General features: G+C 43.6%; 2 protein-coding genes across 5 annotated transcripts in view; one reads left to right on the forward strand and one right to left on the reverse strand.

The window, feature by feature from the left end:
• RAVER2 (ribonucleoprotein, PTB binding 2) overlaps positions 1-15,584 on the forward strand; it is a 28,271-nt gene extending 12,687 nt beyond the window's left edge. For 2 of the 4 annotated variants that reach the window (XM_017805470.1, XM_017805473.1), the window contains exons 4-12: positions 2,075-2,266; positions 3,243-3,369; positions 4,325-4,407; positions 7,603-7,707; positions 7,981-8,092; positions 9,177-9,400; positions 10,742-10,853; positions 11,222-11,370; positions 14,048-15,584. In XM_017805470.1, the coding sequence (XP_017660959.1) occupies positions 2,075-2,266; positions 3,243-3,369; positions 4,325-4,407; positions 7,603-7,707; positions 7,981-8,092; positions 9,177-9,400; positions 10,742-10,853; positions 11,222-11,370; positions 14,048-14,185 (1,242 nt within the window). In that variant the 3' untranslated portion in view covers positions 14,186-15,584. The remainder of the gene's footprint in view (positions 1-2,074; positions 2,267-3,242; positions 3,370-4,324; positions 4,408-7,602; positions 7,708-7,980; positions 8,093-9,176; positions 9,401-10,741; positions 10,854-11,221; positions 11,371-14,047) is intronic. The other 2 variants (XM_017805471.1, XM_017805472.1) reach the window with 2 other exon arrangements.
• A 1,426-nt stretch (positions 15,585-17,010) lies between these two features.
• JAK1 (Janus kinase 1) overlaps positions 17,011-25,045 on the reverse strand; it is a 50,663-nt gene continuing 42,628 nt past the window's right edge. Inside the window, exons 13-25 of the mRNA XM_017805469.1 lie at positions 24,590-24,736; positions 23,548-23,635; positions 22,908-23,035; positions 22,531-22,666; positions 21,987-22,138; positions 20,381-20,531; positions 19,752-19,846; positions 19,392-19,584; positions 19,045-19,169; positions 18,455-18,627; positions 17,960-18,077; positions 17,608-17,718; positions 17,011-17,121 (exon numbers count right to left, since the gene is read on the reverse strand). Coding sequence (XP_017660958.1) covers positions 17,020-17,121; positions 17,608-17,718; positions 17,960-18,077; positions 18,455-18,627; positions 19,045-19,169; positions 19,392-19,584; positions 19,752-19,846; positions 20,381-20,531; positions 21,987-22,138; positions 22,531-22,666; positions 22,908-23,035; positions 23,548-23,635; positions 24,590-24,736 — 1,719 coding nt within the window. The 3' untranslated portion in view covers positions 17,011-17,019. The remainder of the gene's footprint in view (positions 17,122-17,607; positions 17,719-17,959; positions 18,078-18,454; positions 18,628-19,044; positions 19,170-19,391; positions 19,585-19,751; positions 19,847-20,380; positions 20,532-21,986; positions 22,139-22,530; positions 22,667-22,907; positions 23,036-23,547; positions 23,636-24,589; positions 24,737-25,045) is intronic.

Raw genomic sequence — 25,045 nt, forward strand, 5'->3', positions numbered from 1 at the left:
TGATAGATGCAAAAGGGAAGAGGGTGGATGAATTCTCATCACCAGTGCTAATTAATTATGAGTGAGGTGACCCAGAAATTAAGGACAAAGAAAAGAGGAGGAGGAAGACTCAAGAAAGTGTGAAAAAAGCAAGGAGGGGCATGTTACATGAAGGGTAGAGATATAAGGGGAAAATTAGGAGAGGACAGAGCAGCAGAAACCTTGGTGGGGAGGGAATTTCAATAGAAAATGACTGGGAGAAGTGTTTTTGTCTGGAAAACTCTTTAGCATACCTCTTGTGCTGCTTTCATGGCTTAGTTCTGCTCGTAACTCTGATCAGTATTTCATCATGTAAATACAATCTTTTGCCTGAGATATTTAGCTGGCCTCACAAAATAAACTCTGGTTTATTTAATTTTATTTCATCTTATTCATTTTATTTCATAAACTGGTTTATTTCATCTTATTCCACAGTTACCATTTATTTCTAAATCAGTTTGATTTTTCCTGTGTTGACAATAGAAAATTCAGTCAGGAAGAGCTGAAGCCAGACACTTACACGTGGATATTAGGGAAAGTGGCTTTTCCTAAGACTTATAGGAAAGTGTTTTGTCCTTTGCTTCAACAAAATGGACCAGAAAACCTTTCAAGAAGGTTTCCACTGTTATCTGATAGGGGCAAGAGGGTTTTTTCTTCAGTCCTGTTTGCTTGGGAAGTTTAAAAATTCCTGAATTCTTTGCAAGAATATTGGTAGCTGCAGTTCCACATGTTAAGGGAGTTTTTAACTGTGTTTCAGTTTCACTGAAAATAAAATATGTATGTTCCATAGCTTCAAACCTGTTTTTTCACAAGTACCTCGGGTCTTCACCAGTGCACCTAAACTGATATTGAAGTAAAATACAAATATAAAATATAGACACACACACATATATTTAGCATAAACACATCTGTGTGTGTATTTATGTATCAAAATGTGTATTCTCCAGAACTCTGGCTTTAACAGTGCCAATAAACATCTGACCACCCCCTTTTTCTTCAAAAGCTTTGAAATTTAATTTTCAGCTCTTAGTGTAAGTTTGTAGGGCTTCACAACTGGGAACAGGTTGTTTTCATCCAATGAAATCTAGAGATTTCCTCTCTTCCCCATCAGAGCTGGTGTCAGGGTATCATTTCTATTTATTTTGGGACTGGAGATTTTGGCCTAAGCTTCATCCCTCCCTTGTCACCCTCTTTTTTTGTTGAATTTAAATCTGCTCATTCTGCTATAAAACTCTACAAACAAAGGCCAGAGCACTGTGTGACACGTAAGCCTGTTTCCAGTCTGCTTGATTGATCAGTCTGGCATCTTCTCTTGGCAGTAGACACAACCACAGACTTCATATTCTCCTAAAAGGCACCAGATACTGGTGGAATTTGCATTGTTGCATGTTTCAGCAGCTGCCCCAGAGCTTGATGAATGACATTTTGATTATTGCAGGCTTCAAAACTGAAGAATAATGAGTTTATAATTCTTACCCTGCAGAATAAAAATTGGTGCAGCATCCAGCTGTATTTACAGTTTGCTTCTGATTCCTCCTTTGTTCTCTATATATGTGTTAAATACATTTTGTAGCTGAGGTTCTCCATGAGACCACAGAGTCAGCTAGGTTGGAAAAGACCCCTGAGATCATCAAGTCCAACCTCTGACATGACACCACCTTGTCAACTAGACCATGGCACCGAGTGGCACATCCAGTCTCTTCTTAAACACCTCCAGGGACAGTGACTCCACCACCTCCCTGGGCAGCTCCTTCCAACATCTGATCACTCTCTCTGTAAAGAATTTCTTCCTAATGTCTAACCTAAATCTCCCCTGGCACAGGTTAAGACTGTGCTATTTAAATTGGAGCAGAGGTGGGAATTGAAGTAGATAAGTATGAATGCCAAATGTCCTATGAAAACATGGGATTCAACTTACAAGAAACACTTTTGAGACAGGAACGTCCTTGTTTGGGTGGGCATTGATCTCGGTATCAGCTGGGAAAGGTTTTGGAAGAGATAAGTGGAAATGCTGCAGGGCAGTCCCTGGAATTGGCCTTTTGCTCTGTTGTTGCAGTTTGCCCAGGATGAGGACGGTGGCACCGGGGACTTCGCCGTGGTCGAGTACGAGAGCGCGGAGCAGGCGGAGAAGGTCCGGGAGCTCACGGATGGAATGACCCTCAAAGGGAGGAGAGTCCAGGTGTCCTACTGTGCCCCCGGAGCACCGGGAAGGAGCACCTTGGCAGCACTTATAGCAGCCCAGAGGATGGTGAGATACCTGCACACCTCTCCTCAGGATGGGTTGGACACTGGATTTGGGACACAGGGATTCAGCTGCTTTGCTTTAGGAAAGGGAGCCAAGCTTTCGGAAGCGTCAACATTTTGAGTTGCTTGGAGCAACCTGGTCTAGTGGAAGGTGTCCCTGCCCACGGCAAAGGAGTAAAATGAGATGATCTTTAAGGTCTCTCCCAACCCAAATCATTCCCTGATTCCATAATTCTGTATAGTCAGTCCAGTTCAGGCTCTTTCCAGGGCAAAGCATGGACACATAGTGCCAGGAAGAAGGACAAAATATGGCCATAAGATATCACAAAGTTACACCTACATATCTCTTGGATTTTAGTAAATTTAATTTTCTGTGAGAGGAATCATTCCAGTTCAAAACAAAACTAACTGGAAGTGCAGTTGTTTGACAAGCTAAAACTTGGTTTAAAACAGAGAGGAAGAATTTGTCAGTTTTAAGATAAATTTCAAGGTAGGAGAAGAAATAGTTTAATTTCGTGCTCAGTATAAAAGAAAGCTTTTTGCACCCACGTCTTATCAAATTATTTCCTAGAGAATTGGCTGTGATAAGTGTTACATGGAGGTGTCTTAAATGCAGAGACACAGTTTCATCACTTCAGCCAAGTCTAAACCACGTCTTTATAAGGAGATGAGTAGTCTGCTATAAGTGAGTATATGATATTCATGCCAACAGTGCCTCTCTTACTCTCCTTTGTTGATAACTCCATTTCGGTTTAAGGGAAAAAAAAAATGTATCTCAGGAGAAATAATATGCTTGAAGTTCTCTTGAAATAGTTTGTTAGGTGTTTCATTGGAAGGAAAAAGAGCAGGAAATAGGGAAGGAAATGTTTTTTTCTGTGTCAAATGAAATGTGTACACTGACATCACAAAAGTTTGGGAGATTTACATATATTCTTTGTTTTCTCCTGCTTCTAACATTTTTGTATCTCTCTTCAATGGAGATGAGGAACAATAGGAAAGGCTTGCTCCCAGAGCCAAATCCAGTGCAGATCATGAAGAGTTTTAATAATCCAGCAATGTTGCAGATGCTGCTGCAGCCCCAATTGCGTGGCCACGCTGTTAAGCCTGGTGAGTTGTTTTTAAACAGAATTCAAAAAAGAAACCCTGTTCTTAGTGGTACAAGGCTTTCAGCAGAGAAGTAGAAATTTTGTTTAAAACCTGTGCAGACTGTTTCAGTGTGTTTGTATAGACAGTTTCACATTTTATGAAAGCAAAAGCAAGAGGTGGTTTGCTATGCTCTTGTGTTTGGGTAGAATTTAGTGTTACCTACAGATGTCTTTGTACTAAATCTTTGACCTCTGAATGTTTATAGCAGAAATGGGTTTAGAAAGGAATATCCTCTGCAAGACTTTAGTGAGTTGAAATCTGATTCGAGATTGAATTTTGCAGCCCGAGTCTTTCTGCTGTTATTCCCAACGTAAATCTTTATTCACCTGGATGGTGCCATAGCTGTGCAGAGCATTTCATAACAGCATTAGCCAAAAACATTTCTGTCTTCTCATTAGAGGGGTGTGAATAAACACATAAACCCCAATATAATTGCATTTTAAATGGTGAAAATATTAGAAACAGGACCAGGTAATTAAAAGAGTCAAGTGGGGGTCAGCTAAGAGTATGTGACACAATCTACTGACAGAAGATACACAGAAAGGGTGTGTGAAGTGACCACTTTAGTGAAGGAACACTTCAGCTAATGCTGAATTTCAGAGCACTTCAGGTAATGCTGTGGCCCTGCAATGAGCTCAGGCCTTGCTGCATCTTCCAGGGAAACTCAGCTCTGGAGGAGCACCTGGAGAGCACCTTTGAGCTCTCAAATGCTGGGAATTGCAGATCAAAGCTGGGGGTATTGAAAAGTTTCATAACCCTTTCCAGCCTAAATGAGTCTGTGATTCTATTATAGTGACCTTTGGTACATAGGAAAATTTCACGGAAACCAAATTTAAAATTACAGAATAACTCTTACAAAGATTTTTCTTGGCTGACTTGTAAAATACTGCAATTTTTTTGTGTGTTTGTGAAACAGTTCTTGGAGCATCTGCAGCTTTACCTCACCTTATAAATTCAGCAGTTGGCCCCCCTTTTTTGCAGCTGAACAAAGTTCATCAGGTATGTGACAAAAGAACTTTCATCCAAATAGGTATTTGGGAAGATCTCAGCACAAAAAATCCTCTGCAAATTGTAAGAACTTACACCTAAACTCAGGTGTTCTCATCAAAGCTGTAAGGAAAGCTCTGTGTTTTGAGATGGGCGTGTAAGAGCAGGCTGTGCTTACTATCCACAAGTGAGTTATTTAGTCCTAACTGAGCTTCTGATTTATTAACACCTGCAAAGGAAGAGAAAATTTGTCATTAGTGACAAAAACTCCTCTTTAAATTTGATCTCGAGGAGCTTGGCACATCCCTTTCTTTTGCAACTGCTCATACATCCTTCCTGTAGAGACTTGATTATTTTATCTTATTCAAACCAACAAGTTTATCTTCATTTTAAAGCTTGCAGGGACCAAAATGTGCTACGTATGCCATAAAAATAGTGAATTGCAGATGTTGCTTCTTAGTCATAACCCTCCCCAACGTTATAAGCTGTTCAAAGTGTTCTCAGAGTGCCTGGAATTCCAGATGGACACCAGAATTTCTGAAAGATGCTGTGAAGGATATTTGGGATGAGTTTGCCCTGGAAATTGGAGATGGGAATATGCACCCACACCAGAACTCCTCCTTGCTGGGTGCACTTGGCCTTGAGCTGAGGTTCTGTCAGGGATTTCTCCAGCTCTGCCAGAAGCCAAAATTCAAATTTAATATTCATGTCAGGGATTTTCATAAATGTCTACAAGGGGTTGGAGTTCAATTGCTTTGACTTACTATTTCTGGTGTTTCAGAAGTTCACATTTAAAAACTAGAATCCCCACAAACATTAGTTATTTCTGCTGTTTTTTTGGCAAACACAGGCTTACAGATCTTAAAAAGACCAAACTAAAATGAGAAATATTCCTTATATTAAGTATATTTAGCCTTTCTATTTTTTCTGCTAAAAGCTGGTAGGTGAGTATATTACTTCTGAATAAATGCTACTTAATTTTGCTTCATCAGCTGAGCTGCTTTTGTGCATATTAAAAATACATAATTCTTTTGGGTTTTTTTTTTATCAAAATGACATTTTCAGTTGGTGTGTTTAGTTACTGCTGCTCTGTCTTCAGCCTTGGAGAGTCTGTGCTTCCTTGGAAGGCAATGTGAGTGTTTGCTGCTCACAGCTGGAGACAGGCCTGTTTTACACAGTTAACAGTGGGATTGATGATGATCCAGTGGTTTTTGGCTCTGGAGTTGTGCAGCCAAACAACTCAGTATTTTCTCTGTACAGAGACTTACAAGTCTAATTCTCATCCCGGGAGCTTCCTGTCATTTAATCAGCTCCAAACCTGCTCTGGTAGCCTGAGTTTTACTGTCAGTGGTTTGATTATCCCAGTTTCTTCTATTAGGCACATTTTTCTAGTTTTAGGTGGACTTATTTGGACTATTGTCTAAAGCCAGAGAACCAGGTCACTGTTTTTATTGTCTTTAAATGTTGTCACAAACTAGAGGAACAGGCACCTTTCCAGTCACACTGATTCAGCTTCCTGCATGTCTTGGGTTTGTATTTTGTATTCGAGGTTTTGTAAAGAAGAAACAGTAATTTAGGATGATTATGCCAAAACATTTAAAAAATAATTAATAAAAATGATTCAGCAGAGGGGATTTGAAGGTTATTCATCCAGTAATCTTTCGACTCAAGGTAGCCTTTCAGTTTATTTAATTTGTCTTAGTTATAAATTATCATGTGCCAAAATAATACATTTTAAGCTCTCTCAATGGTGTTTTCTTCAGTCATCCAGCAGTTTTTAAATCTTCGTTAACCCAGAGACTTTCCTTTGAGGATTCTGACCAAACTGATTTTTCCACTCTTGTGTTTCTCAAAGTTTTACAATTGGACTCATACATTTTCTTTGTTATGTAGCCAACTTTAGAAGGAACAGTCACTGGCATTGGAGACAATAAGCAGCCCTGGATAATTCCTACTGGAATTCACTAAGACAATTAAAATAGCAGCTGCATAACTAATCTAGATATGGCACATCTTTTTTTTAAAAAGCACATTTCTGAGTCCAGACAACCATATGAAGGGTTTTTCCCAAGGGATTTAACCCTTCCATACAGAGACACAACCTAGGATTGAAAATACTGGTGAGGTGTTACACAGGAGCTGCCTTCTTTTGGGGTTCCACCTTCATTCCCTGGTTTTGGTGATCTTTTCTATGTAGGAGACTTGATAAAAAATGAGGGAAGCTGTGCTTGTCCTGGTTTGACACAGTCAGTGCCCCATAAATCTATTTTTGCACCACTGTACAAAAAGGTTTGTAGAACAACCTATATTTTACCTGGCAAATCATGCTCAGGAGCTGCTGCCAGAAGGACAATTTCAATAAAAAACATACATCATTTTGTCTTTTCAGGTTTATTTTAAGCCACTGTGGTGGTCAGGGCACATAATGCTGAATATATCAGTAGCAGAGTCTGAACGTGGTGCCACAAAATTATTAATTAAGTGGGTCAGTTCTGGTGAGAAACTGACCCAGAATATTTTGAATTAAAAATATTGCTATTTTATGGAGTTGCCAATCTGTAAGCACTGTGATTTGTAAGCTTTCTAATAGCTTTGGAGCAGGATTTCATGTAGAGAGTTGCCAGTAAAAAAGGGAGGGGGAGAAACATATCTGGATATTCCTCTTTGGAGGTAAAGATACTGTGAAGCAGGGGGTGAAAGTCACTCCCAGTCCCAGCAGAGGCCTGTGAAGCTGGAGGTTGTGGATTAGAATTGCAGTGCAGGACACAAAGCAAATGTTACAGACAATGAAGCCCTTTTTCACAGAGCTCAGAACTCCCTGAGCTCCTCCAGGCTCATCTTACTGGCACTGGAGGTAACTCCAGTCCATCCAGTTGGGCTGTGGGGGCTTCAGACACACTGAGCCCTCCCTGTTGGCTTTCCCAGGGGCTGCAGTGGGGTCTGGGCTGTGTTTGAAGATACTTTGAGCCTTTAGAAGCCATCCAGTGGTTGTGAGGTGAAAAAGAAGGCTGGGTGGTCGAGAGCTTAAACCAACTTGAAATAACTGTCTATGAGTGAAGCAAAACTAGTTGTGTGGAGGGAATTGTTATTTTCCTTTGCTGAATTAACTCAAAACTTAAATTTCTTCAAGTAGTAACATCTGAAAATGTTTCAAGGGTGTTCTGTTCTCCATGACTGTCATCTAACACTTTTTTAATCATTTCTCAGAGCTCAATTCTGGGGAGCACATCCAACCTGCTGCTACAGAGCCCTGCCCACCTGCCACTGCCCCAGCAGCAGCTCCTGAAGATGGAAAACATCCAGGCTAACAGTGTAAGGTCATCACTGGAACTTTGACTCTCTTTAGACAGTCTTAAAACTGCTGAAACAAATAATTTTTTCATCGAGCGTCCCTGCCTATGAGAGGGGGTTGGAACTCGATTATCCTTAAGGTCCCTTCCAACCCAACTCCTTCTTTGTGTGTATGATCCAATATAATTGAACAGTTTAGTGTAGCTGAAAAGACTAACTGAATGTGAAAGTTATAAGAAATAGCTGTGGACAGATTATTTTATCATTTACATAGTTTTTTATTCTTCCTTATAGAAACCAGGTTTGCTGGGAGAACCTCCAACAATGCTCCTCCAGACAGTGCTGGGAATAGGGATGATGCCAGCAGTGAGCTCAGGAATGGGAACCCGAGGAGAAGCTCTGAAGTGTAAATGGCATTTTGTTTCGTACCAAATCAGTAGAAATGCTCAGCTTGAAATGATGCATCTGACTGGGTCCCTCTGTACCAAAAGCAACGGAGTTTTAACATTCAGTCTGTGACAGATGTCAGTTTTAAATGCAAATTTCTGTGCCAGTGATGCCCTTTATTGTCATGAGGAAAGCCCAGTTGTGATACTGAGGGTGTTCAGACTGGAGAAGAGGAAGCTTCAGGGAGACTTAGAGCCCCTTCCAGTGCCTAAAGGGGCTCCAAGAGAGCTGGAGAGGGATGTTTGGCAAGGGTCTGGAGGGACAGGACAAGGGGGAATGACTTCCCACTGTCAGAGGGTGGGGTTAGATGGGATAATGGGAAGAAATTCTTCCCTGTGAGGGTGGTGAGGCCCTGGCACAGGTTGCCCAGAGAAGCTGTGGCTGCTTCACCCCTGAAAGTGTCCAAAGCCAGGTTGGACGGGGCTTGGAGCAACCTGGGTTAGTGGAAGGTGTCCCTGCTCGTAGTGGGGGATGGAATGAGATGAGCTTTAATGTCTCTTCCAACCCAAACCATTCCAGGATGCCATGATCTCTTTTGTTTCCTCCACTGAGCCCTGTGTTGTGCAATCCTAGATGTGATCTGAGTAATGGTCATAACCAGGAGCAAGGAAAAGGTTGCAAGGTGGGGAGGAGGCCTCTTCTGAATATCTAGATTTTAATTTTGGAGAATACTTTCCAGCTCTTTAGTTAAAAGAATTTTTACTAGTGCCAATTGAGGTGGGGTTTCCCTCTCTATTCCAATAGAGGATCCTCTAGGATGTTGTTCCCAGTTTTTTTGAAAGTGAAAGGAAACACAAATTATCATAGTGAATGTTTAGAAAAGCTATTTATTTTATTAAATAGAGTTGTTTTCTTCAGGGATGGTAAAAGAATAAAAACTACCCTCACAATCCATGTCCTGGGACAGCTGGGAAATAGATCTGTAACTGGTCTTCCCATCATTCAGTAAAACCCCCAAACAAAACGTGCTGATAAATCTCGTGTAACAGCAAAGTTTCTCCATTTATGGTTGGCTGCAGCATCTAATCTGCCTCCAATTCCAGCAGCAGCAGGGATGGGCATGCTGCCATTCTTCCCGAATCAGCACATTGTTGGACAAGCCATCCCAGGGCAAAATAATGCTCCAGACAAACCCTCTCCGGGCGAAGCCGTTGTGTCGGGATCACAGCCTTATCCTCAGACCTTGACAACCCTTCCTGCTGGAGCTCTGAGGGCTGGACACACCAAACAACAGAACCAGCTCAAAAGCACTGACACAAATCTGGGGGTAAGGAGGATTGAACACAAATATTTTCTTTCTTTCTTGCATATGGATTTTCTCTTTATTTTAAGAGTTAATGGCAACTTAGTGCAGTTCTTCACCAGATCACAAGATCATCCATGAGACATCTTAAGGTCATTTCAGTAATGAAGAACAGGGAGAGAACAATGATGCTCTTTGGTGGTCCAAGTGACTTAACAAAGGAATCTTCACAATGCTGGAGGGGGTTTTTTTCCATGGGTTTGCCTCATAGTATTTGATGATGAAATTTATCTCGAGGGCAGTGTCTCTTTTAAAGGCTGAAAACTGAACTTGTGGTTGAATTTCGTGGCTAATCAGGAGCAATTCTTGTGTGTGTGTGTGTTTGCATACATATAGAGAAATATAGATATGTTTGTGTGTGTATGTAAATTTTCCACTTCTAATCCTTTCCTCCTTAGCCCCAGCTGACATATTTTTAGTCTGTATTAGTTTTTTTAAATATTATTTATTCCTTGGGAGAACGATGGGATGGGATTCAAGTTGAACCAGAATGGTCTGGTTATTTCAGAAGTTTTTTTTCTACCATTAACAGAATTTACTTTTTTATAATAAACATAAATACTTTGACATTTATGGGGAAATATATTTGTAATTCAGATTATATCCAGTGTCGGTATCTGTTAGGCAGCTTTGACAGGTTTGTTCCTATCTCAGAAAATACACTTTTCATTTTTGAAATCATTCTTTACTGTAATGAAGTGGAATTTTACGTAGGTATAGATACAAAACATAGGGTGTATGAGTATACATATAGAAAATCAGTGTTTTATTTCAGCATTTCATTTGGTTCAAAGGAAATGTGAGCCAGTCCTGACACTTCATTTCCACTCATAAACATTTTCCCCTTTTAAGTCCAGGCTTACAAATGGACTGATCAGTGGGATGTGTTGTAATGGCAGATTTCAGACAACATCATCTCTCCAGGGCTCATTTGTCCTTTATTTCCCTGTGTCTCCAAGTGAAAAGAGTTGATTTTGTCTTGGCTGTCTTTAATGCTCACTCCCAGCATCTGGAGTTGTTATGATGATTATTATTCCCTTACTTGCATATAAAAGGTTTTCTGTTGTTTGTTTGTTTTGTAATGTCCTTTAAGAACTTGCAGTCAGAAGAGAAACATTCCTACAAAATAATTTGGAAGAAAAAGCATAGGCAATGTGTCCAGATCGTTGTCCCCAGGATTTATTTTAAAAGTTTTATTTCATAGGGCTAAGTTTTTTTTTTCCAAACCCTTTTGGGACATTTACCTTATTTCTGACAAATTTGATAAAAATATAATGCGAACTGCCCTGTCCACTTGTTTCACAGACTCCCTTGAAAAAACAGACTTCACTGCTTGGGGAACCACCAAAAGAAATTCGTCTGAGCACCAACCCCTACTTGAATTTGGCAAGTGTGTTGCCTGGGATGTGCCTGCCAGGTAAGCACATGTTTCATGGCTTTAATTGCAAGTTTCCACAGCCAGAGTGTGGCAAATGTTTACTCTGTTTGGCTGGTAAATCCAGTGACCACAAAATTTGTCCTCAAGGGAATCTTGCAGTCTGTATTAAAATTTCACTATCCTGATAGTTAATATTTCGTTTGGGAAGGGTAAATTCTCAGAGGTAATGGGCTTCCTGGTGCAGACAAACTTGTAGAAGCCTTTCACTTCATAGTAGCACTGATTAGTTTGGAGCACAGCCTAATGTGAAGAGGCAAATTTCTGGCTTAATCCCAGAATACAACCTAATTTGTGTGTTTTATGCAGCCCGTGTGTTTGTACAAACTGTGTGTTCTTTGTGTTCCCAGCAGCAATTGCCAGCAAAGCCTCCAATCCACAGCAGCAGACTGGCCTTCCAAACAATGTGGTGGATGCTGCTGTGTCTCAGGGAACTGCATCACAACATGCAATGGAGAACTATTTCAGTTACTCTCAGCAGCCTGGGGAGTACACACAGGTACGTGTTTTGCAGCCTGGTTTGTCCCCTGGAGCTCAGCCAGCAGGAATTCTGGCAGACATCCCTGAGATCCCTCCCAGAGCTGCTCATTGTTTTCTCTGTGTGCTCCTGATGCACTTCTTGGCACACGTGTGGCCTGACAGCCCTGAGTGCAGCTGGACAGCTCTGCCCAGCATCATGAACCACTCCTGGGCTCCCTGCACCCAAACCCACCCTCCTCTTGAGACTGAACCTCTTCACTGGCACTTCATCTCTGTCCTGTCAGTGTTCAGGATAGATTTACCACAAAGTACATTCCCTGATGAAATCATAACCCTTGGAAAATTGCTTCTTGAGAGCCTGGGCTCAGGGCAGTCACTACAAAAATGACTTCTTATGACTTCTACCTTGGCTTTTGTCTGTCTTCAAAACTCTGAAGTTTTTCTCTTTCCCTTCCTGAGAAGCTTTTAAATCTTTTTGAGCTTTGGCTGGATCCCAGAGAGGAGTGTTCTGCCTTCCAGCAGTTCCTGCACAGCCTGGGGCATTTTTGCAGTCTCTCCAGCTGGTTTCACTGCATGGGGTGTCTTCCCATGTGCCCCACGTGGTGATCAGAGCATGGCCATAATGGGGGGAGTCTGGGGAGTGTTGCAGGCTGAGAGCAAGTTCCACAGGCACTGGGACACTGATGACCAGACCCGCCTCCCGGATCAGATCTGGTGGCCTAAAGGGGCTCCAGGAGAGCTGGAAAGGGACTTGGGACAATGGCCTGGAGGGACAGGACAAGGGGGAATGGCTTTCCACTGCCAGAGGGCAGGGTTAGATGGGATATTGGGAAGAATTTCTTCCCTGTGAGGGTGGTGAGGCCCTGGCACAGGTTGCCCAGAGAAGCTGTGGCTGCTCCATCCCTGGAATTGTCCAAGGCCAGGTTGGACAGGGCTTGGAGCAACCTGGGCTAGTGGAAGGTGTTCTCCCCATCCCTCCAAGCAGAGGGCTTGGAACTGGATAGTCTCAAAGGTCTTTCCAACCCAAACCATTCTGTGATTCTATGATTCTGTGAACATTTTGTTTTAACCTGATTATGGGCTTTAAATTTATTTTGATGACTCCTGGAGGTAGTTTCTAAGCCCAAATCTGTAAACTACTATCCAAAAAAATCAGCAGTACCGTACTGTTAGTGTTATCAGTATTACCTTGACTACCATGAAGGACTCAAATGGTGTCACATTGCTGCAAAAATGCCACATGTCACCATCTAGCCCTATTGCGCTGTCTGCTCCTTCCATGTAACAGGAATTATTACACTGTACCTGCATCACTGCCAGGGCAGTGGTGCCTTGTGTGTCTTTTAAGCACTTAATCACAGTTTTAAATGTTTGATTTGAGCTTTATCACTTGTATTAAATGTGTTTTGATGCATCTTGGAGAGCTTTGAGGCTGTAAGAATTGTAGACAGCCATGGGAGAGGATTTTTCCTCCTTTATAGGAGGCTGTTCAGCAGTGGTATCATTATGCTCAGGCACATCACTCTACCCAGGCCAGAGTGGATGGGTTTGAAAATGAAGCCTCTGAGGTGAGAAATACCTTTATTTTCTTGCTGTTTCCACTGGCTCTTTCTCCCATGAGCTGTGAGGCTGCTTTTGACACTGCTTTGTGTGCTGGGAGTGGCTGCTGCCCTGGGGACCCCAGGAATGAGGGGCTGGAGAGCGTGGGATGAGCGGTGCTGCATGGTCACCTGCTGCAGGGCAGCCCTGCACTCCCTGGGATTCATACTCAAATTATCCCCTCTAAAAGCCTACAATCCAGTTAGCTGTAAATTCAGGAATATAAAAATACTCCCACCAAGAAACAGCCCACTATAATGGTATTCCCAGTGCTGAATTTCTGAGTACTGAAGGACTGTTTCTTGCCCAAACTGAGGTTTCTGTGACCAAGGAGAAGGACACTCTTTTAAGGAATTATGTAAAGTAAACTATCCCCAAATCCCACATTTTGCTCAAGGAATCACTGCACACCCAAGCTGCTGTGAATGGCACCTCCTGTTAGTGGGACTCAGGTATTTTCATACCTGCTGAGTGCTCATCACTATAGCAAGTAAAAATGAACGATTAAACCTATTTTCTTTCCACTCCTGGTTGATCCTGGATCCCATTCTGCATTTAGGAATCTACAGGTGGATCTTACCCAGACTACAGTACCTGCTTGCAGGTTGTGCCTCCCCTTTTGAGTGGAGCCCAGGGATCCCAGCAGGCATCCCAGCTTCCTCCCCCAAATCCATTCCCTAAGGTGAGAGGAGATGGAGCGGAACGGCTGCAGATGCTTCTTACTTGTCTTGTGCTGCCACCGAGTGGACTTCGGGCCCACGGCAAGCCCAGGCAGAGCTTTCCCACTGCATTCCTGCTCCTGAGTTGCTCGGGATCACACCCAGTTCCTGGTGGGTGTGATAAGGGGTTGGGCAGGATGTGCCAGTGTCAGACCCCCTTACAGCCCCCAGCTGCAGGGGATCAGTGCATTTATGAGTGGTGGCTCTTTTTAGGGAAAGGGCACAAGCACTGACTCAGGAGCTGGACCTTAAAGCCGATGGAGTCAGGCCTTGTGAGTCGCTTCCCATCTCTTGGTCCTTGGTAATTCCCAGCCTGGAGTGTTATTTATTGACAGTGTTTGCTGTGGCTCATGTCACTTGTTTTCTTCTTGCCCTCAGGTGACTCCAGCCCGGAGTGAGAAGCGCAGCTCCTCGTACCTCATTTCCTCCCCGGAGCCCGGCCCTGTGGAATTCCCGGCTCCTGGATCCACAGTGCGTTACACAGAGTCCTCCCTCAAAAAAAAACGTGTGTATTGAGCCTGGAACCCTCCCTCCTGCCTGGAGGGGACAAGGCAGGCCTGGACCTCTGCTATTTATTGCTGCCTTAACTCCACACACGTCATCCTGCTCCCTGGGTGGTTGTGGTGGCCCAGGAGGAGCCCCCTCTGTCACAGCACGTCCAAGGACACGGTACGTATGTGAGGGATGGCTGGTCCTTGGTGGTCTCACTTTCCCTTGGGACAAGAGGGGACAGTGTTGGCTTTGTCACCTGCCCCACAGAGCAGCTGAGGGCCAGAGCACAGTGACTTGGGGGCTGTGGCAGCTCCACCAGCTGAAAGCAATAAATCCCTGAGGAAGGAAAGCTGATCCTTTCTCCAGTCCTCAGGCTGAGGAACTTAAAAGAGGAAGTCTTGATAGTAATTATTTTGTATTTTTTTAACTCAGAATGTGTGGGTTTTTTCCAACCTGACTTTTTCCAGGATTAAGAGTTCTGCATTTACAGCCTTGGCATTTTTAATATTTCCTCTCAGTCCTGGAATGGAGCGATACCAAATGTACTCCCAGAGCCTCGGTGATGTTCTCAATAAATGGCTGGTAAAAGGAAGATGTAATACTGTGCTGCCTTGGAATTTTCAGTGGGATTTGGGTAGGTGACAGTTGGACAGTGGAGTAACCTTTATCTGCTTTTAGGCTGAGAATCTGCAGCTTTTCCTGGGAGGCAGTGATTTCCAGTGTGTGGATGTACCCATCTAACACAGGGGGTGTGGTGAAGCCCCTCCTCCTTCCACAGGTGTGTGGGACAGCTGAGCCAGGTGTGTCCCAGCTCTTCCAGGGCCACCCACAGCCATTGTTTCCCAGATTGAGTGTATTTTCCTTTTTCCCTTCTTTTTTTTTAAGACTTCTTATATTTTTAGCTTATTCATTAAGAATTGTTCTTTTCTGCTGTCAGTCTTTATAGTTAAAGATTAGCAATCTGTAGTTTTGCAGTCGGTGTTGAGAGGTAAAGGAGGAGCCAGCCCTCATTCCAAGGAATCCTTTGCCTTGGAATCATGCAGCAAATCCATTTGGACTGAGTTCACCAAGGCCACAACCTTCCTTACTCTTCCTAGTTAATACTGAAGCCATTTTTCAATAGTGATTTTTTTTAAATAAAAAAAAAGTTTTAAACTTTGCCTTCCAGGCTTTGGGATGTGATCAGGATCCGTATTTTCAAAGCTTAAAAACAAAAAATTCCAATCACAATCCCTCCTCCCTCAGCTGCTGGGCTCTGGAACTGGCCCACCCTTTGTGCACAAACAGAGAACAGGAGCCTTTCTGGGATTCTACCTGTATGTATTGATAAATTCACTTGTAATATTTTGTTCCAACTGTTTGTATATGCAACTTTCTCAACTTGTTACACTTCTCAATGAAAATAAATTGTTGGTACATATTTAAAGTGGTTTTCTGTGGGAGAAAAACTGTCCTGGACTACTTCAGTCAGGTTAGGTAGGGAAAGGTTGTTTTTAAACATGTTCTGACCACTATTCGTATGGAAGTTTTATTTGAAAAGCTCTTTCTCTTTTTAATTTATGATTAAAAAGGTAGGCACATGGAGAAAAAAAAAAAGTTCTTTAATAATTTGTTTGTATAAAGAGTAACAAAGTGCTTACAGATTTAACTCAGCTTCCTAAGTGACATACAGAAACAACAGGTAACACTGTAAAAATAAATCTGACCTCGTTGGAGCTCATAATTACAATTTGATATGTATATATTTATATATATATAAAGACATCTTCCTATTATTGCCAGAACCGAGTATCTCCTCAAAGCATTTTCAAACTGTGGTAGGAAAACATTATAGCCCAAATTTAGGGTCAGCAGAAGGTTCCAGTTCAACCACTGTTGGATGAAGCCTGAGGGGTCACAGCCAAGAGCTGCTCAGAGGGAAATGGTCCCATGGGCTCTCCTTGGGTACCTGCACATGGGCTCGGGCTGGGAGTCAAATGGTGGTTAAGGAATATGTGTCCCAGGTGTTCCCGGGGTGCTCAGGCCTCTCTTTTCCTTTAGACAGTGACCCCCAGGTTCTGCACATGGATTTGTTTCTTTTCCATCCCCAAGCGTGTCATTAATCCCTTCCCTTCCTGTCCTTCACCCACAGCACGAGCTGAGGAGCAGCATCACACAGCTTCAGTGGGTAAGGTGTGTAATGGGGAGGGGAGACAGGAAAAGCAAATCTCTTTATCCAAAAACTTCACTGAAATGCACAGCTGTACCCACCCCTCCACTCTGTCTTGGTTGGTATTTTTGAACACAACACTTTTTTTTTTAAATACATGTAAGAGCTCAGAACTGTGACCTGGTGGGTTAAGATGAGCTGAGAATTTTAGCTTTGCATTTTTATGCCAGAGTTGTTTTTTTGTTACTAACATTTAAGTAAGTGCACATGAAGAATATTTGTCAGGCAGACTTTAAAACTGCCTCAAAACTCTGTAAAATTATTAAATGGTTGTATTGTGCCTTCTTATATGCACTGGCTCAGGTTTGAGATGTGAGAGCTGGCACTGAGAACTGCAGTGGGTTTTGTCCCCACACTCAGTTCACACCATCACATCAGTCAGGGCAGTCCCAATTGTGGCACAACCATCATCAGATAAGGATAAAACTGCCCTGCAATAAAAGCAGCAAAGGAGTTGCAGCTCTTGTTCCTCCCAGACCTTTAAATTCATTTGATCCAACTAAAATTCAAAGGAAAACTGTTGGCAAAAGAATCCTTTCCCCACACAGGCCCAGTCAGAGTACAAATTACAGTAGTTAAAAAAAATGAAGAGCCTTGGCCATACGTATTTTTGATGCACATTAAGTACTGACAGTATAAAAGAAATTAATTACATTTTACTCATAATTGTTTCAAATCCTTGGATCAAGTTGTGGAAGGTCGTGCGCTCATCGTGTTTGTATATCCAGCACTTCCTCATCAGCTGGTCCACCTGGAACAGGGACAAGGACAGGGACATTTTTAAAGGAAAGGACCATCTCTTTGGGTTTTCCAGTAAAGAAAGAGGAGCAGATTCCCACTGCTATGAACAGAAACACCTTGGGTTCATCAGGATCAGTAAAGACCCAAACCAGAGAGGTTTTTGTAAATTGAGGTCTTAACAGCTTCACCTACAGGTGTGCTACACACCCAGAAAGGCTGCATTGCAAAAATTAGAAGGATTCCAACTGAATTTTCATGGATACAGGTATTACAGCAAGTCCTTAACCCCTCTGAAGGGACATCATCAACTTGGGAATGTTAATATCAAAAACCATCTTAAAATAATGCTTCCAAACCTTGGAAATGCCTTTTTCACAGCATAGCTGAAGGTTTTCCTACCAGAGTGGCCAGGCCTAGTTAACCATGGACCTCTAGTGTTAATTCAGTGTCCAAGGACATGGCTCTGGCTCCAGGCGCATCCGTATCCGTCCCTTACCTCCTCTGGGCAGGTGGGTGGTCGTGGCAAACGCTTGTCGTCCTGCAGGACACGCACCAGCCGTGCCACCGTCATCTGGCCCTGCGTGGGGCCGATCATCTTCAGGAATTCCTGTGGGAAAAGTAAGAGTCATCTGGGCATCCCTCAGCCAGCACAAAAAAAGAACCACAAGGGTTGTTTTCCTAAGGTAAATCAGTCCGGTGGAAGGTGTCCCTACCCATGGAAGGGGGAATGATGAGCTTTAAGGTCCCTCCCAACCCAAGCCGGTCTGGGATTCTACAATTCCACCAATTTTTTTCCAAAAATATTAAAATTATGGGATTTCAGCAGCCATTCTGTCACAAGCACTTACTGCCATGGGACTGGACTCAGAGTCACAGTAGGTGAGCAGTTCATAGAGTGTCACCCCAAAGGACCAGACATCTGAGGCAATGTAGAACTTGCTCTGCAGCAAACACTCCGGGGCATACCTGGGGATCCAAGGGACAGCATTATTAAAGCCAGCTCTGGAGGCACATTCCATGTTTGTAGAGTCCTTGTACCTTAGTTAATGTGGGATGCCAAATAAATAGTAAAACCTAGCAAATAAGGTACAATTGTTACAACTCACTGTGAAACTAAAGGAAACGAAAACCAAAACAGTGGGAAAATTAAGTGCAGGAAAAAATAAATGGCACAAGAGTACAGTCTACCAGGTGCCTTTTCCATGTTCTCATGGTGTATCTTTACTTGGGCCTGTTATAAAAACAGGAAAAACCTTGAGGATGCCCAAAGCCTGAGGGTACAGGAGCAGAGCAGGCTGTGCCCTGCCCAGCGTGGCTGCAGGAGGTGGGTTGTGGGGCAGTACCAGAACACGGGGCTGTCACGGTCGTCCTTGACCGTGTAATATTCCTTGTCGGTCTCAATGGCCTTGGTGAGCCCGAAGTCCCCAATCTTCACCCTGTTCTCACTTTCCACAAGGACATTTCTCGCTGCCAGGTCACGGTGCACGTACTGACAGGAGCCCAAGTAATCCATTCCCTGAGAGAAGAAAGAAAGCCTGTCATCCTTGGTCCTCCAATATTTTAATCCCTGTTTTTCTGCACTTCGTGCTTCACATGGTCTGACCACGCTCTGCACTCACGTCTCTTCCTCCCTTTAGACTTGCACCTTGCTCCTTCCCTCTTGCCAACCCACACTCCAAGTGCTGCCCTCCCTCCTAATACTCCAAATTCTGCAGCAGGAACAACTTCTCAAAACAACTTTTAAGCAAGGGAACGTTCTAATTATTCCTCCTCTGATCTTTGTGCCAGTAGCACCCATAGCAGGGGAGAGACTGCTTTAGGATTCAGGTCCTTGGGGACAGAAGAGGAGAATGGGTTTGTTCCTGACCTCTTTTCCTCTTCACTCTGTTAAATTAGATATTAAACTGATCCAACAGCTCCGGTCCCAGCTCACCTTGCAGATCTGAACCGCGTATCTCAGCAGCTGCTTGAGATTGATTTTGTTCTTGTTCCGTGGGAGATACTCCTTTAGGCTCCCAGAGGGAAGAAATTCCATGATGAGCTTAATCCCGCTTCCTCCTAAAACCAGAGCATGTTTAGTTTGCACACAGGTGACGCTTCTCAGGCCATGAATACCAACAGCTTTTGAACGAGCTGCAGCACTGGTAGCTAAATCCCATTATCCATCACTCTACCAATCCAGGAGAACCCGTTCCTGGCAGGACATTTATAAAATGCTTTATTTTCAAAGGAAAACCCTTATGCTTTCAGTGTATGCTTTTAATATTCTACACAATTTACCATCTTCTGTGCAGATGCCCTTGTATTTGACGATGTTGTCATGATAGAGATTCCTCAGGATTTCTATTTCCTTCTTGAGGTCAGCAATGTGGTTCCCTCCACTCTCTGGCTTTAGGGATTTCACTGCCACTTGCTCCCCTGTGTTGTCGCCTTCTGGGTCGTATCTGCAGAGTTCAACCTTGCCAAAGTGGCCCTAATTGGGAGAGAAAAGAGCATTATTGGGAACACTGTTCACTGACAGCAACACTAAAGCACTATTTTAGGTGTTTATGATCCACATCTCCTATGACACAGCACGTGGCTCTGGGGACAGACACACACACACATATATCTGTGTTCTGTGTCTGACATTCCTCTTACCTCTCCCAAATCCCGGATTCTTTTCAAGAATCGTTTCTCAAAGAGAGTGGGATCGACCTCGGTAACGGGCTTCTTCTCCGACACAATATCAGGATCTAGGAGTGGAAAAACACGGTCAGAAAAAATCTGGACAGAAAAAAAAATGGACAGAAAAATCTGTCCCAGATTAGACAGATTCCTGCATGGACACCTCGGTCTCAACACCCCAAGGCATCCTTGCTCACTTCAGTCTACTGCTGTTACTGTGCCTATCCCACTGTCACAATTTTCCTGCTTTCTGACAGGGAATTCCTCCATACCTACAGGCCAGTCTATCTCTTGCTGATCTTCCCTCACTTTGTGGGTTGGTTGCTGGGTCTGCTTCCAGATCAAGTTTTCTCTGGGTGTACTTCCCACCCTGTAGTAGTTACTCAGCTTCCCTGAGTATTTACTACATCTACATCTACAGACATGGTTAGTCCCTGTTGCAGGGACCCAACACAGCTGTCAGCACAGCCAACAGGGAAGACAGAAGTCAGGTGTCCAGTTTAACCAAATAAATCAGCCTTGGGTTGGAATGAGATGATCCTTAAGATCCCTCCCAACCCAAACCATTCCAGGATTCCATGATCCCTATCCCAAAGCCTTACTTTGCTCCTCCAGTTTGTTGATGTCCCTCATGATGGCCCTGAAGAAGGGTCTCTGGTGGGGGTCATAATTCATGCACTGTTTCATCAGGTCTGCCAGCTCCTTGCACGATGGTGTGGCCAGCACAAAGTGCCCCTCATAGAACCTCTCCTTCTGTGGGCACAAAAAGACACTCCTGAGTGAATCATAGCCTCAAAACCTCAGGATTCTGAGCTGGGGGAATGCTTGGACTCAGGGATCTAAGAGTTATATTCCAACCTAAATGATTCTGTGATTCTACGTTCTGCATCAGAAGACCATTAAATCCTTAACTTGTCGTGAACTTTGCCAAGGAAATCCCCCCTTTCAGCTGGAACTCTGATCTCCTACCAGTAGAGAATTACTGTTGTGCTGCATCTGGTGTTGTTTGGAGCAACCACTTAACACAGATGAAGTTTTTACACTTTTTTAAAAGATTTCACCTTTCAGAAGTTATTTTCTGCCAGGTTTGTCATGTTCCTCATGTACCAGGACAAATGGCTGAGGGGAAACGCTTGCCAAGGACACACTGGCTGCTCCTCAGGAGGTACCAGCGCCAGGGCAGGGGGAATGAAAGGTGGTTTTGTGCATTCCCAAGCTCTGTGGAGCTATCCCACATGCAGGAAGGGGGCTGGAGCCAGGGCAGGGAGTTCCTGATCCAGCCTGGGCAGTGACTCAGGCACTCGGACATTTCCTTTGCTGCCTTGCTCTATCACGTTCCCAGCACAGCAAAACTTCCAGAGGGAGAAAGCACATTTGGAACAGATGCAATGAACACAAACTGCCAGCAGAACAGCACAAGATATTTCAATTATTTAGGATTCAGAGTGAACCACAGTGGTGTCCCACAGGAGACCATCTGGAACTGGTGTCTGAAAGAAACAGGAGCAGAACTACAGAGCTGACTGGGAGAACCTCACTCAGGTTCCAGCTGGGCACAGGGGTTAGAAAAGGCTGGGAGAGCTGGGGGTGTTCATCTGGAGAAGAGAAGGCTCCAGAGAGACCTTAGAGCCCCTTCCAGTGCCTAAAGGGGCTCCAGGAGAGCTGGAGAGGGACTTGGGACAAGGGAGAATGGCTTCCCACTGCAAGAGGGCAGGGTTAAATGGGATATCGGGAAGGAATTCTTGGCTGTGATGGTGGTGAGGCCCTGGCACAGGTTGCTCAGAGAAGCTGTGGTTGTCCCACCCCTGGAAGTGTCCAAAGCCAGGTTGGACGGGGCTTGGAGCAACCTGGGCTAGTGGAAGGTGTTCCTGCCCATGGCAGGGGGTGGAACAGGATGAGCTTTGAGGTCCCTTCCAACCCCAACCACTCAGGGGTTCTGTGAAAAGGACCAGTGTGAGCACATCAGAAGTTGTGTTCAATCATTGCTGTGCTCCAACAAGGTCAGGTTGAAGCAATAATTAGCAATTTTTGATGTAAGGACAAGAATTCCTGCTGCAACCTGTGGCAATCCAGATGGGATCAGCCCCTTATCCAGTCCAGCTGAGCTGGTTTCCTGTGAGCTAAAAACTCAAACGAGGTTTGGAAACTGAAGTGCCAAAGGGGATGGATCTGAAATGCCAAAGCAAAGTTTGTGTAACATGGTTTTACCTCTGCCAGTGTCTTGTCTTTCAGTGGAATTTCTCCATTGTAGCAGATTTCCCACAGGGTTGTACCAAAGCTCCACTTATCTGCTGCAATGCTGAGATTTTTGGAGTCTTCAACACACTCAGGTGCAATCCAGGGAATTCGCTCAACACGTTCTTGGATAAAACACAGGATCCACATTGTGGGGTGAATATCAGGAGTGGAAAACCAGCCTTCAACTGAATTAGTCTAACAGCTGCTTAACTAAAATAAACTGAAGCTGCAGTATTTGTCCAGTCTTGGGGAAATGTTGATTCTCAAATCCCTGTTCCCAGAAGGATGTTCCTATGGCTTTTACAAGGAGCCATCCAGAAACAGATTCCTTCTGTCCTATCTCATGAGATGTAACGTTTTTTTAAGAGAAACTGATACTCTAAGCACCCACTGTGTAGTTCTCAGATCCATAAAAGCTGATAACTTCTATTCTAGAGCCAGTTCTGGCTGGTATAAATGATATTTCTTCCTTTCCCCTTCCCCACCACACTAGAGATCCCATTCCCGGCCATACCTTGCCTGGACAGCACCGTTATGGGTATTCCTGGATCGCTCAGCTTTATGAAAGGACCATATTCAGTATCAATTCCCTCTCTTGCCAGAAGGATGTTTTTAGTGCACACATTCCCATGGACCAAATCCTTATCCTCCTACAGAAAAGTTGGAAAAGAACAGTGAGTGCTCCAGCATATGGAGGGAGGACAGTGAACCATGAGGGATCACTGTAATATACTCTAAACTGAAATCCAAAAAGCTTGGAAAAAACTGGAGAAAAAAAAGGAAATGAGAAGTAGGGAAACATACTGTTCACACTTAAGCACTTGTATTTTCCTGGGTGGAAAATCAGGCTGCAGCAGCCCCCGGCAATGCCTTTGCCAAGGTGCCTCTTACCAGGTAGCTCAGGGCACTTGCAAGTTGTTTGGCGACTTTGAATTTCCAAGGAGTTGTCAGGACTTCACTTTTCCGATGCATGAACAGATCCAGAGGCCCAAATTCCACAAACTCTTCAACCATGATATCTGCAAAGTCAGGGGCACCAAGTCAGTACTGCAATAACCAGTGTCTGGAGTCATTTCATGGGCCTGTCACCGTGTCCCCTCTGCTCCCAGGCCAGAGGTTATCCCATGTCTTTGTTTCACCCTCCTCAAGGGTTTATTTCAGTGCCCAGAGTCCACATTAAAAGCCTGAGTGGCATCATGTAGTAAATGAACAGTAAACCCAAACAAAGCATTTCAAAGCCCACAGGGCAGAGCCTTCCCAGGGAAAAACCTCCTTCCAAAAGGCTGGTTTGTATCGACACTGTCGCTGTCCCTCTGGCATTCCAGCCTTAGAGAATCACCCGTATTCAAAGACAGTGTTGGAAGGGGAGACTTTTTAACAGAAAGGACTTTGCAGCTGCTTTGCTGTTCCAATTCCACTCTTGAAAACTCAAGAGGCAGAGTTGCCAAGCCCATCTCCCCTGTGCCAGGGCCAAGCTCAAAGACTGCCCTGTCCTTCCCAAACTGCTCCTGGGAATGTTTCCTGGACTCACTTTCCACGTCCCGGATGCAGACGCCGTGGAGGAGCACGATGTGCTTGTGGGACACCTGCCTCATCATGCTGGCTGTCTCAAAGAAGGCCTGTGGGAAGGGGACAGAGGTCAGCACTGAACTGCTGCTCCTGGTGCCAGCATTCCAGGAGTTTAACAAATCCAGAGCATCAGGGAACAAAACCTTGTATAAAATCACTGTTTTTAGCCACATGAACAGTGGTGGGGATGTGCCATCCCACTGCCTAAAACCACGAGCTGTGCCTTCAGCATTTTCCCACCCCCAACCTCTTTTTTAAAGACTTTTCAGAGTTATCCACTGTTGGAAATGATATAACTTTCCTAATCAATTTTTTTTTAATTACTGGTTTAAATTAACTTTTTAATTAATTGTTTTAATTAACCGTAAACAGTGTATTCATCACAAGCAGTGTAATTTTCCACTTTAGGCAGCACATAGCTAAAGTTTTTTTCATAGCTATTGTTAGAGTTTGATTGGAAAATCCGTGGAATTTTAATTTTGCTAAACTAACCCAGATAAGCTCCAATGAACAAAGCCTGGGGGAGCTGAAAGCTGGACACCTGGAATGCAGAATTTATAGCCCTCCAAAGATATGTTGCAGTAACCAGAAGATAAAGAAGAGACTTAACAAAGACTAACAGAGACTAACAATTCAGCATGTGCTGGAAACTCCCTATCTGTGAAAAAGATAATAAAAAGACAGAAAATGTGGACTAATTAGCAGGAGAAGTGAGAAATCAATAAGCAATAGAAGATAGAATGCTAATTAATAAAGAGAATTATGTCATTTAGAAGCAATAAACACTCATTTCTTTGTTTGCTAAAAAGGTGCAGATAGGTGAAAAGTTCTGAAAGTCTTGTGCATGTAAGTGGAGCCATTCCCTGAGTATCCAAGCCTGGAGTAAAGTCATACTAGTTCTAATTTCTAATCCTAAAAAAAATATAGAGTTTGATTTATCCTGATGTTTTCAGTGACAACACAAGGCCCAGTATTTGCAGGACACACAAAAAGGAACAACTTGCCAAGGAAATATCTCTGTGGCTGGGGTCCAGGACTTTGAGCAGGACTTTAATCTCTTTTTCATTTTGATATCCTTCGTTCTCATCATCCTTGAGGTTGAGCATCCCCGAGTAGATCTGTGTTCTCGTCCCTCTTCCAAGGTGTTCACCCTGAGACACAGCACACCAAAAGTTTCTCAGACACGGAGCAAACAAGGGTAGTTTTAAACAAATATTTGAATCTGCACTTTACTCTGTCTCTCCAATTGATTGAGCTACATCCAGACTTAAAATTATAACAGTGAGAATCCAATGTCAGTTCAGTTATTCTGTACTTGAATGATCTCTGAGCATCCTCACCACCTAAACTCCTGGGATATTCTACCTCCAGAAACATCAAACAGGTTGCCTGTGATTTAACCTTACCAGACTAAACAAATGAATAAATAACAACTGGCCTCTTATTCACAATGAGCTGCT

Source organism: Lepidothrix coronata, unplaced genomic scaffold (genome assembly GCF_001604755.1).
Source record: "Lepidothrix coronata isolate B3197 unplaced genomic scaffold, Lepidothrix_coronata-1.0 Scaffold12, whole genome shotgun sequence".
Lineage (NCBI taxonomy): Eukaryota > Metazoa > Chordata > Aves > Passeriformes > Pipridae > Lepidothrix > Lepidothrix coronata.